This window comes from Zingiber officinale, chromosome 3A (assembly GCF_018446385.1).
Source record: "Zingiber officinale cultivar Zhangliang chromosome 3A, Zo_v1.1, whole genome shotgun sequence".
NCBI lineage: Eukaryota > Viridiplantae > Streptophyta > Magnoliopsida > Zingiberales > Zingiberaceae > Zingiber > Zingiber officinale.
The window spans coordinates 38676026-38692145 of NC_055990.1; the positions used below are offsets into that span (position 1 = coordinate 38676026).

The following is a 16120-nucleotide window of genomic DNA, read 5'->3' on the forward strand; positions in this document are numbered from 1 at the left end:
TTACTTATAAAATAGCTTATTGTTGTTGCTGTGAATGTATTCCAAGTTAATTGAGTCAATTTCTCAATCAAACCTCAAAGATAAGCCAGATAAGAAAATTAAAAGTTCCATTAGCTCGAAGATAAATTATAAATAGAAAAAAAAACAACAAATGAAATAATATCATTGATGGAATAGGAGAATACAAAAATGGTAAAATGTCAGCGCATCTGGTGTAGTGGTATCATAGTACCCTCCCACGGTACTGACCGGGGTTCGATTCCCCGGATGCGCATTTGATTATTTTTTTTGTTGTTGTTAAATTTAAAGCGCACCAAAAACGGCCATGGCCATGGCTAGTCCAAGTGCGGTGCCCACAACCACCACTCTCTCGGCCGAGCTGGCTTTTTTCTCCCCGGCAGGGCCCGGCGCCGCTGCAGCGTCACTAGAAGCAGAGGTGGCAGTGTCGACACCGGCCTTGGGAGCCAAGGAGGTGGCGTTGCCGCCGGCGGATGTGGAGGCGTCGCTTCCGCCGGCGACCGCCGGCGGGATGATGGCCTTGCTGACCTGGATGACCGACAAGTCATACGGCCGCGCGCCGATGACCTTGATGAGCTCGGAGTCAGGGGAGGCATCGGCCGCTGCGGAGCCGAAGTACATGCTCTCGTCGGCCTTCTCGACGTAGTTCAACAGGCCGTTGTCGTCGGCGGCGTGGCCGGAGTTCTGGAAGAGCGTGGCGATGACGGCGGACTTGTTCTTGAAGAGACGATGGAGGGTGTCGGGGTCATAGTAGTCGAGCAGGACGTGGACGGTGAGCACGTCCTTGAGCTGCGCTGCGGAGAGCCCGGCGAGGGGCGCGACGGCGGAGTTGTCGAGCACGAGGACGGTGGCTGTCTTGCGGCCGTTGATGTCGTCGGCGACCTTGCTGTCGGTGAGGTACTTGGTGAAGGACGAGAAGTCAGGCTCGGGGGCGAGGATCTCCTTGACGTCGAAGGCGAGGACGGCGATGGCAGCGGAGGAGAGGAGGAGGCAGACCAGGACGGCGGCGGCAGAGGAGGAGGCCATTGCCAATTTGATCGCCTGGTAATTTATCTGACTTTAGATTTTTATTTTATAAAAAATATTAAAATGGAAAAAAAAAATTGATTGCTGTGGACGATAAACGGAGGTGGAATTTATAGGTGAAGTGTGTGCTAAATTTCGAAGTTTTTGCTAATTTTGGGCTAAATTATTGGGAAGACGTGGGTTATTGGATGGTAAGAAAACGCTTCGTTGACCAGTTTATGGTGGTTTAAAAGAGTTTGCTAACTTTAATAATATTTTTTAAATTATTTTTAAAGTATATATATATATATATATATATATATATATATATATATATATTTATTTATTTATTTATTTATTTATTTAAAAATTAATCAAGCGAACGATTTAATTTTTCTTATACGTGGGCTGAGGCTGAGCTTGACGCTGACTTAGCACAACCACGAGGTGATAAAAGCTTAGCGAGCTGAGATGGTATATGTTAGAAAAATATGAATGAAACATGACTTATAGATTATTAGTTTTACATTAGTTAAATGATATGATGACTGATTGATTGTGTAAAAAGATGTAAATCTAAGATTCAGATTGTACCAATCCAGGACTTTTTATGTAAATATTATTGTTCAAAGTAGGCCGCGGTCAAGGCACAATGAATCTCCATCAACCCGTAATTCATATGCCTCTCTTGAATTTCTAATGTCACATGTCACTTGCATATCATGTTGCGTGTCGCACTGCATGCAAAGCAATTTTGTTGTTGCTTTGCATGAACGTCATGTGCACTTGGTGTGCATGACTGGTGGTTGCTCATTTGTTGATTGTTTCTTTATAAGAAGGCCTTCATCTCAAGATGAAGAGAGCAAAAGAGAAGTATAGAGTAAGTAAGTGTGAAGAAAGAGAGAGAGGAAAGAGAAGTTCTTCCTTATTTTTTCTGTCGATTAATTTTTTATTTTTGTAGATATTCGTAATAGTATTCGAGTATACATTCAGTTTGACATGTCAACTTATTTCTAGTTATGTCGTGGTCTTGTCATTTTATCCTGGAAAATATATGTCCAAGCATAACCTCTTAATACCATCAAATGGGATGAATTTATTTTAAGGAGACTATCTCACGGTTGAACTTGGCGTCTTTATTCCTCGGCCAATGCTCCTCATGCAACTCAGACATAGGCTCCATGTTTGTTCCTCAACTTAGCATCCTGAGCATTCGCTAACACAACAACTTAGCGATCGGCCTACTCAACCAAGCCGACGGCTTAAGATTATCAACTCAAGCCATTGTAACAGATAAGTAAGTAATGTCCCTCTAGTAGATTGTAGATAAAGATCAAACATTCTTAAAACAGATTCGTTCTGTTGAGATGGTGGCAAAATATGTTGAGATGCAGCATACTCAACATGTGACAACCTCCTCTGTCCCAATTAGAAACATACCAATCACACATGAAGAAAAGCTAAAAAAGTTCATTGAGTTAAACTTCAAGCGGTGGCAACAGAAAATACTCTTCTACCTGACCACCCTGAATCTGACACGGATCTTGACCAAAAAACCTCCCAAATTTACTGAGGGTGTAAATGATGTAAAAATTATCACTGCAGTCGACAAATAAAATAAGTCTGAGTTCCTATGTCAAAATTACATCCTCAACAGTCTTGCCAACTCATTGTACATTGTGTACTATAAGAAGAAAACAACAAAGGAACTATGGGAGTCCCTGGATAAGAAATACAAATCAGAGGATGTTGGGGTCAAAAAGTTCATTATTGGCCGCTTCCTAGACTATAAAATGGTTGACTTCAAGTCAGTGATCAACCAAGTTCAGGAGCTTCAGGTGATCTTGCAAAAAATTCATTTAGAAGGCATGACACTGAGTGAAACCTTTTAGGTGATAGCGATCATTGAAAAATTGCTTTTGACTGGAAGGACTTTAAGAATTACCTGACGCATAAATGGAAGGAGATAAATATAGAAGAAACTCATTGTAAGTGATACGGTGATAAAGGGGGCCCCACCTGGTACGGATCCACTACCTAGGTGGAGGTCAAAGTCAAGATGGCCAACGCTAGGATGTCAAAGGACTCGCCTATGGAAGCCAAACGGAGGTCGACCACAAGGGTCGATCGGGCAGATAATGTTCGATCGGCAACGGGCTTGGCCGAGCTGACCACCCACCTAGCTCGAAATAGTATGGTAAGATCTCCATACACTCAGTACGAAGTGGAAGAACAACAGGAGACCGGAGCATTTATTTGATTGGGAGACAGTAGTCTACTATACCCAATCGCCGTAAAGAAGAACAGCCGAGGCCGACCAAGCGGAGGAGTACTGGGCTGAGCGACTGTCTCGCTCGGTCAATCAACACGATCGCCGACCTATCTCGGGGTATCCTTTTGGGAGATAGGGTTGCCGACATGGGACATGGTCAACAGGTGGATCGTACGGCGACAAATCAGAGGACGTGCCCATGACCAATTAGAGAACGTATCCATGAACACGTGTTCGCGACCAATGGGAGAATGTGTCCATAACCAATTCAGGAACGTGCCTGCAACCAATGGGGGAACGTGCCCATGCCTTGAAAAGTGTGCACGTCGCCCACCAAGGTATTATATAAGAGGGGTCTGTACACCAGTGTGGGTATGTATGATTTACTGTTTACGTTTATGATACTGTTGTTCCGTCTTCTTCTTCTTGCTGGTGATTGACTTGAGCGTTAGAGGGTCAACGCCGAGGACCCTTTCCTTGGCCCGGCACTAACGTTTCTTGTGTTGCAGAGTGGAGCAGGGTCCACATCTAATCAACGCAGCAGTCACATCCTCAGCTTGTTATCTCCATGATTTTCGAACAGGATCATATTGGCGCCGTCTATGGAAACGTAGCCTGAATCTGAAACGCGAAGATGGAGGATGCTGGACCACTCACCACAGTTACTTTAACAAAGGGGGAGCTAGATATGTTTATACAAACCCGAGTGGCAAAAATAGTGGAGCAACAACAGCAACAGGCGCTGGTCGATCGCCATGTATAGGAGCCCGCGGCCTCAGCAGTGGGCCATCCAGCTGGATATAAAGACCGAGTGATCATGTATCCATTCGGGGACAGAGTAAGAAGCTGACCGCCGTATATAGAGACACACCCCACACACTGATCCCCTTCCATCGATCACTTTCCACACTCCAACAAAGGATCTAGGCCGAGCGGATAAGGAACGAGGATCCTCCTCGGACGACATGCCCATTCTAGACACACGTAAAGGGAAAGCACCAAGGAATGATGATTTACCCGAGCGGATTAATCAACAGTTTTCTCAGGGAATCTTGGATGATCCTCAGCCAAAGCACTATACCCCCGTTGACGATCAATGCATATAACGGAACGACCGATCTGGATGACCACCTGACCCAATTTGATAACGTGGTCATACTTCATCAATACACCAACAGGGTGAAGTGTCAAGTCTTCCTCACTACACTTTCTGGGTCAGCAGGGCGCTGGTTCGGACAAATGTCGATTGACTCAATTCATAGCTTCAAAGACTTCCGAGCGACATTCTTACACTATTTCGCCAGCAGCCGCCACTACCAAAAGATAGTCGTTAACATATTTTCCTTAAAACAAGGGTCCAAGGAGGCACTGAGAGCCTACATTAAGCGCTTTAACCAGGTGGTCATGGATATTCCATCGATCTCCTCGAAATTATTGGTGAGCACCTTCGCCTAGAGGCTCACAGAAGGAGAGTTCTTCTACTCACTCATTCGGAGGTCGCTAAAGGACTTCGACCACCTGCTCAAGAGGGCCACAAAGTACATAAACGTGGAAGAGACCTAAGCAACAAGAAGAAAGGAGGTGCTGGCCAAGTCTACAGGAGCGCCTGAGCGGCGACCACCAAGCAGCCATCAACCACCCAAGGAGCCTAGAGCGGGAGGAGCACAACAACACCAAGAGCCTAGAACGCAGGCCTTACAACATGTGATAGCTAGTCGCCCAAAGGCAGCAAAGACAACACGCGTGATTGCTATGATTTGACGCCAATTATGAGCCAATCATCTCCTCGAGGATATCATCGTCGATCACCATCACTCGATCGACATAAGAGTCTCTGATTAGCGGGGTGGCGAGATGATGATCGAGTGTCATCTGAGTGATGTCATCATCAGCCTCAAAGGAGAAACAACACAAGTCTTGCCCCGAGCTTCTGTTGAGCAGACTAAGACCTCGGCTAGGGAGGAGGAGAACCAAAACAATGCCTCTCAGGGAGAGATTGGGATGATTACTGGTGGGATGACTGGCGGTGACTCAATCAGAGTGAGGAAGTCACACGCCCAACGCCTAGAAATACATGCTGTCGGATGCAGCAAGGAAAAAGTTGAGGGGTCTGAGATTAGTTTCGGCCCCAAGACCTAGAGGGAGTAGAGATCCCTCACAACGACGCCCTGATCATCCGAGCGATAATAGCTAATTATACTATTCACCGAACCTTTATTGATATAGGAAGCTCGATGAATATTTTTATATTCAAGAAGGTGTTCAACCAATTGCAAATTGACTAAAGCGATTTGTAGCCAATGACGACCCCACTCTACGAGTTCACAAGCAATGAAGTATTGCTGATCGGCCAGATTCGACTGTCCATTTCACTCAGAGAGGAGCCGCTCAAGAGGATAAGGACCATAAACTTCATTGTGATGGACGCATCATCTGCTTGTAGCATTATATTGGGGCGACCTGCTCTTAACGAGTTCCAAGTGATGGTGTCCACTTTCTGCTAAAAGATCAAATTTTCTATGGATAACAAGGTGGGCGAAGTAAAAGGTGATCAATTGGCTTCTCGGTAATGCTACGTCGAGATTGTCAAGTCTAAACCAAGAGCTGTGCAAAAGGTCCCTTGCTTGGAAGTGAATGCCATCAAGGAAGAACCTCTCATTTTGGTCTACGAGGAAAAGGAGGAAGCCCATGTTCATCCCAGCCGATCAAAGGCCACCACCTTCATCACTGCCAACCTGACAGAGGAGAAGAAGGCAGAGTTGGTCACCTGCCTTAGGCCAAATCATGACGTGTTCGCTTGGTCGACCCGCGAGCTCCCAGGCATCTCATCAAGTGTAACTCAGCATGAGCTTCACGTTCGACCGGATGCTCGGCCTATGAAACAGAAGAAGAGGGACTTCAGTGTAAAGCAGAATTAGATCATCGGGCAGAGATAGAAAAACTACTTGAAGCTGGTCACATCCGTGAGGTTTAGTTTCTAAGCTGCCTCGCCAACGTCGTGCTGGTCTCCAAGTCGGGCAAAAAATGGCGAGTCTGCTTCGACTTTTGTGATCTGAACAAGGCTTGCCCGAAGGACTTCTATCCCCTACCCAGGATAGACCAGATGGTGGACTTCATGGCAAATTGTGAGCTAATCTACATACTCGACGTATATTAAGGTTACCACCAAGTGTCGCTCGCCTAGGAGGATCAAGAAAAGGTTAGCTTCATCACTATCGACAAAACTTATTGCTACAATGTCATGTCGTTCGGATTGAAGAATGTCAACGCCAGCTACCAGAGACTGATGAACAAGGTGTTTCGGCGACAGATCAGTCACAACATGGAGGTATATGTCGATGATATATTAATAAAATCCTTTTAAGCTGCTAACCTTTGTGCAGACATCTAAGAAACTTGTCGAACCTTGAGAGCATATGGAATAAAGCTGAACTCAAACAAGTGTCTGTTCGGAGCGAAGAGCGGCCTCTTCCTTGGATACATCGTCACCGAACGGGGGATCAAGACGAATTTGAGCAAGTTGAAGGTGCTACAGGACATGCCCTCACCCTGTAACTTGAAGGAGGTCCAATGGCTGATCGAACGGATCACCGCACTATCAAGGTTCATATCCAAGTCATCTAACCAGAGTCACACATTCTTCAAGATACTACATCGAGCGACTAAGTTCCAGTGGGATGCAGAATGTGACAAGGTACTAGGAGAGCTCGAGGAGTACCTTACCTCCTTACCTGTATTGGCCAAGCCCATCGCTGGCAAGCCGGTAATGATTTACTTGTCACCCATCGAGTATGTAGTTGGCTCAATATTGGTGCTCTAAAACGTCTTTGAGCAACAGCTTGTATATTTTCTGAGTCATATATTAAAAGATGCAGAGTCCCGCTACACCTATCTCAAAAAATTAGCTTATGCACTAGTACTCACCGTTGGGAGACTCCGTCCATATTTCCTAGCACATTCAATCGTCGTGATGACCAACAATGCCTTGGGAAGATTCCTTCTTAACCCAGAGGTATCCGGATGGTTGATCAAATGTATAACCAAGCAGAGTGACTTCGACATACAATATTAGCCTAAGACCGTGATCAAGGCCCAAGCATTAGCAAATTTTGTCACTGAGGTCCAGAACACTGAGCTAGATGTGACTTGAAAAATATACGTAGATGGATCATCCACTCGGCAAGGTAGCGGGATTGACATTCTCTTGATTTCACCTTGGGAGGGCAGAATGCAATTATCCGTGCAGCTAGACTATCGGGCTACAAATAATGAAGTCGAGTATCTAGGCCAATTTTGCCTTTTCTCCTTTCTTAAGCTTGATATTGTTGAATTAAGTTCGAAGGAGGTCTCTTCTTGCCAATTTTGCTTCCGATGTCCCTTCATGAAGCTCCACTAGCTTTTCCCATAACTCCTTGGCGCCTGAGTAGGTTCCAACCCTTGTTACTTCTTGTTGGGGAAGAACATTTAGTAGATGATGGATTGCCTTGGAATTTGCTAGATGCTCTTCTTTTTGCCTTTTGGTCCATCTTGTTATGTCGATTGTTTCATTGTGTTCATCCTTGGGCTCTTTAAAACCACTTCTCATGATTAGCATAATGTCAAAATCGATATTGAAAAATATCTCCATTCTCTTCTTCCACCAAGAGAAGTCGCCTTCGAATTTGGGTGGATGAATGTTTGAGCCGGCCATTTTGATGAATGCTCTTCTCGGCGATTAGTTCGTTGAAGGGCAACCTTGCTCTGATACCAATTGTAGGAGGATCGGTAGCCGGCTTGAAGGGGGGTTGGATAGCTAGGTCACCCTCAAATCGATTTCTTCTCTACAAGAAGGTTAGTACACAGCGGAATACACTAAACAAAACAATGAAAGCAATCAAGAAAAAATACAAACGCTGACAAGCTCGATGTTACGTGGTTCGAAGATTGCTTGCTCCTACTCCACGACGTGTCCTTGAGGTGGACGAGCCCTTGATCCTTCGGTGGATCAGTCCCCGACAATTTCCAGCTAGAGCTTCTCCTTCTCGGTGGAGCAAACCTCTCACAAAGAATCTCTCTCTCTTTACAAGATGAAGTTTAGGTTTAGGAGGAAGAGAGTGAACTTTGGAAACTTTGGGCAGAGACTAGAAGTTATTCAATGTGCATGAGTAACCTTCTTCATGCCCCAAAGCTCCCCTTAAATAAGAGGAGAGAGTTGATCAACAATCAACTCAAACCCCAACACCAGTCGACTGGTCCAAGCACTAGTCGACTGGTGTGTCGTTAAACCCAGCCAACGACTCTCTGCAGAAACCCAATTTCTGCCAACTGCTATGTACCAGTCGACTGGTCCCATGAGCAGTCGACTGGTCCCCGTAGTCGACAAGCACATAATCATTCTGTGCATTCTGTGAAATAGGATCAATCGACTGGTTCAATGATCAATCGACTGGTCCTAGTACATTCTCGCACACTCATCCTCGGAGTCACCTTTGAAGTCCTCTTCCTCGGCTTTATCCCTCAGATGCACCTGAACCTGCGACTCCTCTCCGTGTCATCCTTCACGTTGCCTTGAAGTCCACTTCCCTCGGCTCCACTCCATCGCTTCTCGTCCGGTGGTCCCTCGGATGTCTTCCACACCATCCTTCACCGACTCAAGGATCCGAGCCCTTGGATGAGTTTCCCACACTTGGCCGCACCAAGTTCTCATGTGTTTCACCAAGTCCTGCAAGATTCAAGCACATATCAATTACATATGAAAGCTTAACTTAAACTCTTTGACATACACATCAAAACCTAGGTTGATTGCACCAACAATAACAACTTGATAAGCAGAGGGAAAATGGTACGTGGACTTTATCTTTTCTATGTCGTCCTTGTCAAACTTGAACTCGGTGGAAGTATACTAGAGCCCAGGGACAGACACAGGGGGTTGCGAAGAACTAGTCATGGAAAATAAAGAAATCAAGAAGAAACAAGGCATGAATTCGACAAAGGAAGGAAAGAAGAATCTTACTGAGAAAGGTCGTCAGAGAAGAAGGGGAGAAGAAGCGCCGCAGAGACTGCTCAAAGAGGAAGGCATAATGCACGGTGAAGAAAACGACGAGCAAAAGGAGGTTTATAAACCTCGTGGTCGATCGCCCATAGCCGTTCGATCAAGGGTTGCACAAAATTAGGATGAAATCTGGCCGTAGAATTCGAAAAGACGTCTGTCACATCACGTGCAGATATCTGCCTGTTACGTCAAACATGCAGCGGTAGAAAATGGGACATGTGACAGTCAGTTACAGGAAGACATTAATGAGGCTTAATTAAAAGGTATGGTCACATGCTCGGCCATAATTATCGAGGATTTACACGGTTTCCCAGAAATTAGAAGAACATCAGCCACTATCACAGGACGCTCATCCAAGAGAGCGCAGGGAAAAGAGAAAATTCCTTAAGTGTAATCGTCAACCGTCCTGAGCGACACAGATATTTGATTATCACACAACTAAATGGCCGATTCACCATTAGCCTTATGAGGTATGACCTGAGTGGCAGCTACCAACCTAGGGCAGTGAAATGAAGTCGAATGGCGACTATATGTAAATCTATTAGAAACTCGAGGGCACAGATGGTCTGATCGGACGTGGAGGCCATCGAAGACCCTACTTGTCTAGTTAATTGGACTTGCAGCCTCATTCAACTAGACTTGAGAGGAAAACTTGTGATGCGATGATAAAGGGGGCCCTGCCTGGTACGGGTCTATTACCTAGGTGGAGGTCAAAGTCAAGGTGGTCAACCCCAGGGTGTCAAAGGGCTCGCCTACGGAGATCGACCACAAGGGCCGATCGGGTAGACAATGCTTGATTGGCAACGGGCTTAGCCAAGCTGACTACCCGCCTAGCTTGGAATAGTATGGTAAGATCACCAGATACTCAATACAGTGCGACAGAACACCAAGAGACCTGAGCGCTTATCCGATTGGGAGGCGGTAGTCTACTATACCCAATCACACCAAAGAAGAATAACTGAGGTCGATCAAGTGGAGGAGTACTAGGCCGAGCGGCTATCTCGCTTGGCCAATCAATTGGATTGCTGACCTATCTCAGGATATCCTTTTGGGAGATAGGGTCGTTGACATGAGGCATGGTCAACAGGCGGATCGTAATGTAAAAAATCGGAGGACATGCCCATGACCAATTGGAGAACGTGTCCGTGACCAATGGGAGAACGTGTCCATGACCACATGTCCACGACCAATAGGAGAACGTGTCCAGGACTAATTGGGGAATGTGTCTGCAACTAATGAGAGAACGTTCTCATGCCTCGAAAGCGTGCACGTCACCCACTAGGGCATTATATAATGGGGGTTCGTATACCGACGCAGGTACACATGATTTACTATTTATGCTTGTGCTACTGTTGTTCCGTCTTCTTCTTCTTGTCGGTGACTGACTTGAGCGTCGGAGGACCAATGCCAGGGACCCTTCCCTGGCCTAGCATTAATGTTTCTTGTATTGCAGAGAGGAGCAGAGTCCACATTCAGTCAATGCAGCAGCCACATTCCCAACTTGCCATCTCCATGATTTTTTGGAAAGGATCAGTAACAATTCAAATTAAGGAAGATAAATTCTCTCAGACTATTATAAAAGCTAATGTGGTCGAGCAAGATTAAAGCTCGAAACGGAAGAACTCCAAATCATCCAAGATGACACCCAGAGGAGACAACTTCAAGAAAAAAATTTCTGAAAAATGTTACAACTATAATCGAGTTGGTCACAAAGCTTCAAAATGTAAAAAACAAAAGAAGAAGCAAAAGGTCAACTTAAATGAGGAACTAGACATAGGCCTTTGTGCCATGATCTCTGAATTGAACATAATAGGTTCCAACCCTCGACATTGGTGAATCGATACTAGTGTCACCAGACATGTGTGCTACAACAAAAAACTACTCTATAATTTTGAAGAAGTCAAAGATGGGGACATGTTGTTCATAATCAATTTAGCAACCTCAAACATAAAGGGCCAAGGGAAAGTAGTGCTCAAGCTAACCTCTGGCAAGGAGCTCACTCTGAATAAGGTGTTGTATGTCCAAAGATTTGAAAGAATCTAGTATTCGGATCACTTCTCTACAAGCATGGGTTTTAGATTATGTTTGAGTCAGACAAGGTTGTGTTGTCCAAACATGAAATGTTTATAGAAAGAGACTATGTAAATGATGGGCTCTTTAAGCTCAATGTAATGGTCATTCAACTTAAGATAAATAAAGTCGAAAGTTCTTCTATGTATATGCTTGAGTCTTCCAGTTTGTGACATGGTAGACTAGGACATGTAAACTATGATATATTACGTAGATTAAGTAACATGCAAAGCATACCTATATTCCACCCTGAGTCGGGACATAAGTGTGAGTCTTGTGTTGAAGTAAAATTGATAAGTTCATCCTTTCAACACATTGAAAGAAGTGTTGAACCACTTGACCTAATTCACACCGACCTATGCGACTTGAAAGGGACACCGACATGTGGTGGGAATAAGTACTTCACCATTTTTGTAGATGATCACACAAAATGCAGTTATGTGTATCTTCTCCAATGTAAGGATGAAGCTATAGCGAAATTTATTCTCTATAAGAGTGAAGTTGAAAATTAACTTAATAGGAAAATTAAGGCAGTTAGGAGTGACCGGGGCGGTGAATATGACTCACCGTTCGCTGAGTTGTGTGTTGAACACGGGATAAGATACGAAATAATAGCTCCCTATTCTCCTCAACAAACTAGTGTTGTTGAGCGAAAGAATCATACTCTAAAAGAGATAATGAATGCTTTTTGATTGAGTTCTAGACTACTAGAGCAAATGTGGGGGAAGTTGTGCTCACCGCTAATTATCTTTTAAATAAGGTGTCTTGAAAGAAAATAGAAAAGAGCCCAAATGAGTTGTGGACTTATAGACAACCATCCTACAAATACTTATGCATATGGAGGTGTCTTACCAAAGCGTTGGTTCTTGATCTGAAGAGGATTAAGATAAGGGCAAAGACTATTAATTGTATATTTCTTAGATATGCACATAACAGTAGTACTTATAGGTTCCTTATGTTTGAATCATAAGTATTAGTGATACATGAGAACTCGATTATTGAATCGAGAAATGCCTCATTTTCTGAACATGTGTTTCCATATAAAATCTAAGAGAAAGCTAGCTCCTCAAAACAGACATACGAAACATAAAGAAAATAAGAAGTTGATAAACCTATTGAGGTTGAGCTCAGACAAAGCAAAAGAGCTCAGGTGGAAAAATCATTCAGAATGAATTTTATCACTTTTATGTTAGAAAGTGATTTCTAAAGTTATTCAGATGCAATATGCTATTCTGAGGGACCTTAATGGAAACAGGCAATTGCATTTAAAATTGACACTATATTGCAAAATCACACCTAGAAACTTGTGGCTCTTCCTCCGAGAAATAAATCATTCGATTGCAAGTGGATTTTTATGAAGAAAAAGAAATTAGATGATACGATTGATAAATACAATGTTAGATTAGTAAGTAAAGGTTACCGACAATAAGAAAGTCTTGATTACTTTGATGAGTATTTTTTTCTTCCATCAGAATATTGTTAGTTATGGTCGCTCTATGGAATTTAGAAAAACATCAAATGGATGTAAAGATCGCTTTTTAAAATGGAGATTTAGAAGAGGAAATCTACATAAAACAACCTGAAGGGTTTTCTATCGGTGCAGCGGAGACCGGCAAGAGGGGGGTGAATTGCTGAAAACAAAAACAAACTATACCCTCCTCGGATTTCAACTCAGAATTTAAATCAGCAATAAAATAACAGCAACTAAATTAATGAAACAGAAAAAGAAATAGGAACAGAAAAGACTCAGGGATTTAACCTGGTTACAACCAAGAGGGTTGTTAATCCAGGACAGTAGAAAAGAGCACAGTAAGAAAAATCTCCTTCTCTGAAGGTGGAGAAGCCTTTTACATTTTTGAAGCTCACTAGTTGCTTAGGAATTGCTTACAGATTGATTGCTTGAGTTGTTGAATTCCTAGCTCCAGGGGCCTTTTTATAGCTCCTGGAAATTCTATCCCGAGGGTCCAAGGCGCCTCCAACAAGGTTTAAGGCACCTCTAGCTCGGTCAGCGGATAAAACTTTATCCACAGCGCAAACGGTCAAAACAGACCTGTTGAAGGCGCCTTCAACAGGGTTGAAGGCGCCTTCATGATGGAGGCGCCTCCAAGCCTGCTGGAGGCACCTCCAAGCTGGCAACACTGTTTCCAGCTTGGTTTTTCCAGCTTCCGACGCTCCGTTCTTTTGGGTGATTGCGGTCAACCGGAATAGGGCTCACCCGAACCCAATTCCCGGCCTTTTCCTCGAGCAGCCTTCCATCCCGGCTTCACGTCCCTCGAACGCCGCGCACGCTCTTCACGCCCACCGGAGTACTCTTCCGCAGCTCTCTCGTCCTTCGGACGCACCGAGCCCGTCAGCTCCCCTCTCGTGCCGTCCTTCTCGCTAGCTGCGTCTTCCGCTCGACTTCCTGTGCTCCTAAGCTCCTACATACTCAGACACAGGGATCAAACACAGCAGGACCTAACCAACTTGGTTGATCACATCAAAACTACTACGGGGTCCAACAATTTCTACGTTAGGATAGAAAAATAAGGTTTGTAGATTAATCAAGTCGTTATATGTTTGAAATAAGCTCTGAAGCAATGACATAAAAAGTTTGAACTACCATAAAAGAAAGTGGATTTAAGATCAATAAATGTGATAAATGCATCTATATGAAAACTACAGGACATGACTATATTATGTTATACCTATATGTAAATGACATCCTTATCATTAAGAGTAATGATAAGATAATTAAATTCACTAAAGTTATGTTGAATTCAAGATTTGATATGAAAGATATGGATCTAGTTGATGTAATTCTATGAATTAAAATTCTTAGAATAGCAAAAAGACTTGTTTTCAATCAGTCCCATTATGTGGATAAAATTCTTGAGAAATTCAACAAGAGTAATACTACGTTAGCATGGGCTCCGGAAGATATGAGTCAACATCTATTAAAAAATCAAGATGAAAATATCTCTCAGATAGAATACTCTAGGATGATTGGAAGTCTGATGTATTTAATAAGTTATACATGATTAGACTTAGCCTACACAGTAAATAAGCTGAGTAGATACATGAGTAATTCCAATGTTGAACACTATAAAAGGAAAACAAGAGTACTAAGGTATTTGAGATATACTCATGATTATAAACTGCACTATAAGAGATCCTATTGTGATCGAAGGATACAATGATATAAATTGGATATCAGACATGAAAGACTCTAAATCTATAAGTGGATATGTATTCACTTTGGGAAGTATAATCATTTCATAGAAATCTTCTAAGAAAACTATAATAACTAGATCTACAATGGAATCTGAGTATGTAGTTCTTGACAAATATGGTGAAAAGGCTGAATGGTTATGATAATTCTTAGAAGATATTCCTAGATAGTCAAAACCTATGACGATAATTTAATTATATACATTACGATAGTCAATCTGTAATTGGTTGAGCACAGAGCCATTTGTATAATGATAAGTCTTGACATATGTCGTAAACACAATACCATTAGGTAACTACTTTCAACAAGAGTTATCACTCTGGACTATATACAGTCAAAGAATAACCTAACATATCCGCTAATCAAAGGGTTAAATGTGAGGTAGTTGCTCTCTCATCGCGAGGATTGGGCTTGTTGTAAGTGATGAAGCCACCTATAGGTGCAAAGGAAACCTAACATATACTGACTGAAGAACCCAAGAACTAGGTTCTTAGGGACAACCTAACTGCACTGAAAGGCCCTCATTGTGGGGAACGACTTGATGAATCAATGAGTAGATGAAGGGTAAGCATTCTTGCTTTTAATGATCGCAGTGGAGTAATGGAAAATACTCTTAAGAGATCACCTATGTAAGAAAAAAGTAGGACCGCTTCGAAAAGAATTTGAGACACAATTCTTAGCGCTTCTCAAAGAACTAGGCGTGTTCATGGCAAAGAACGAACACACTCATGAGACCTAAGCTATATTAGGAAGAGGCTTAGGTGATATATGTTAGGACCGATATGCCCGCTAGAGGGGGGGGGGGTGAATAGCGTCTCGTCGCGCACTTGTGTTTGCTTCGTCTTGATATGCAACGGAAAATACAATACAAACACAAACACCGCTAACTTTAGGGATTTACTTGGTATCCACCTCAAAAAGAGGTGACTAGTCCAAGGATCTACACACTCACACACCCTCCATTATGAAATCACTCCTTTATGATAACTACTGAAGGCGGAGAAGCCTTACAAGCTCACAATACAACACAAATACAAAGAAAAGCAGATGCAAGGGAAATTTTACAAGATTTGTACACCAAACCCTAACCCTAGCTTCTTCTGCTTCTTGTAACTCGCCTCTTGACTTGGACGTATCTCCAAGAACCTTCAAGAACTAGCGTTGCAAGCTTGGAGAAGATCGCTGTGAATGTCGCAGAAGAGTCACAGGAAAGAACGCAAAGTTCTGGCGATGAAAACACTCCGCCCAGGCTTTATACAGTACTCCCAATCAATCTAAATTAGTCTCAATCTATTGTCACGTCACATCTGCACAATCGCAGTCGTCCATTGCTCGTTTTCTGCTCAACGGTCACTTCCCAATCGGTTGACCGATCGATTGGGACCATCTGAATTGATTAGCCGATCGATTCAAACCCATTCTGTGCTCTCACATCCGCGCAAGAGCTTCTCCTCCCCAATCGATTAACCGATCGATTGGGAAAGCTTCTGTGTTTATGAGTAATGCTCTCAAT

At 43.4% G+C, this 16120-nt stretch overlaps 1 protein-coding gene and 1 non-coding gene across 2 annotated transcripts; one reads left to right on the plus strand and one right to left on the minus strand.

Annotated features, from left to right (window-relative positions):
- Window positions 1-203: 203 nt before the first annotated feature.
- Window positions 204-274, plus strand: TRNAG-CCC. The gene has a single exon. It is a non-coding gene; the product is annotated as a tRNA-Gly (tRNA).
- A 29-nt stretch (window positions 275-303) lies between these two features.
- Window positions 304-1044, minus strand: LOC122050361 (fasciclin-like arabinogalactan protein 10). The gene has a single exon (XM_042611268.1). The coding sequence runs from the start codon at window positions 1042-1044 to the stop codon at window positions 304-306; it is 741 nt and encodes a 246-aa protein (XP_042467202.1).
- Window positions 1045-16120: the final 15076 nt, after the last annotated feature.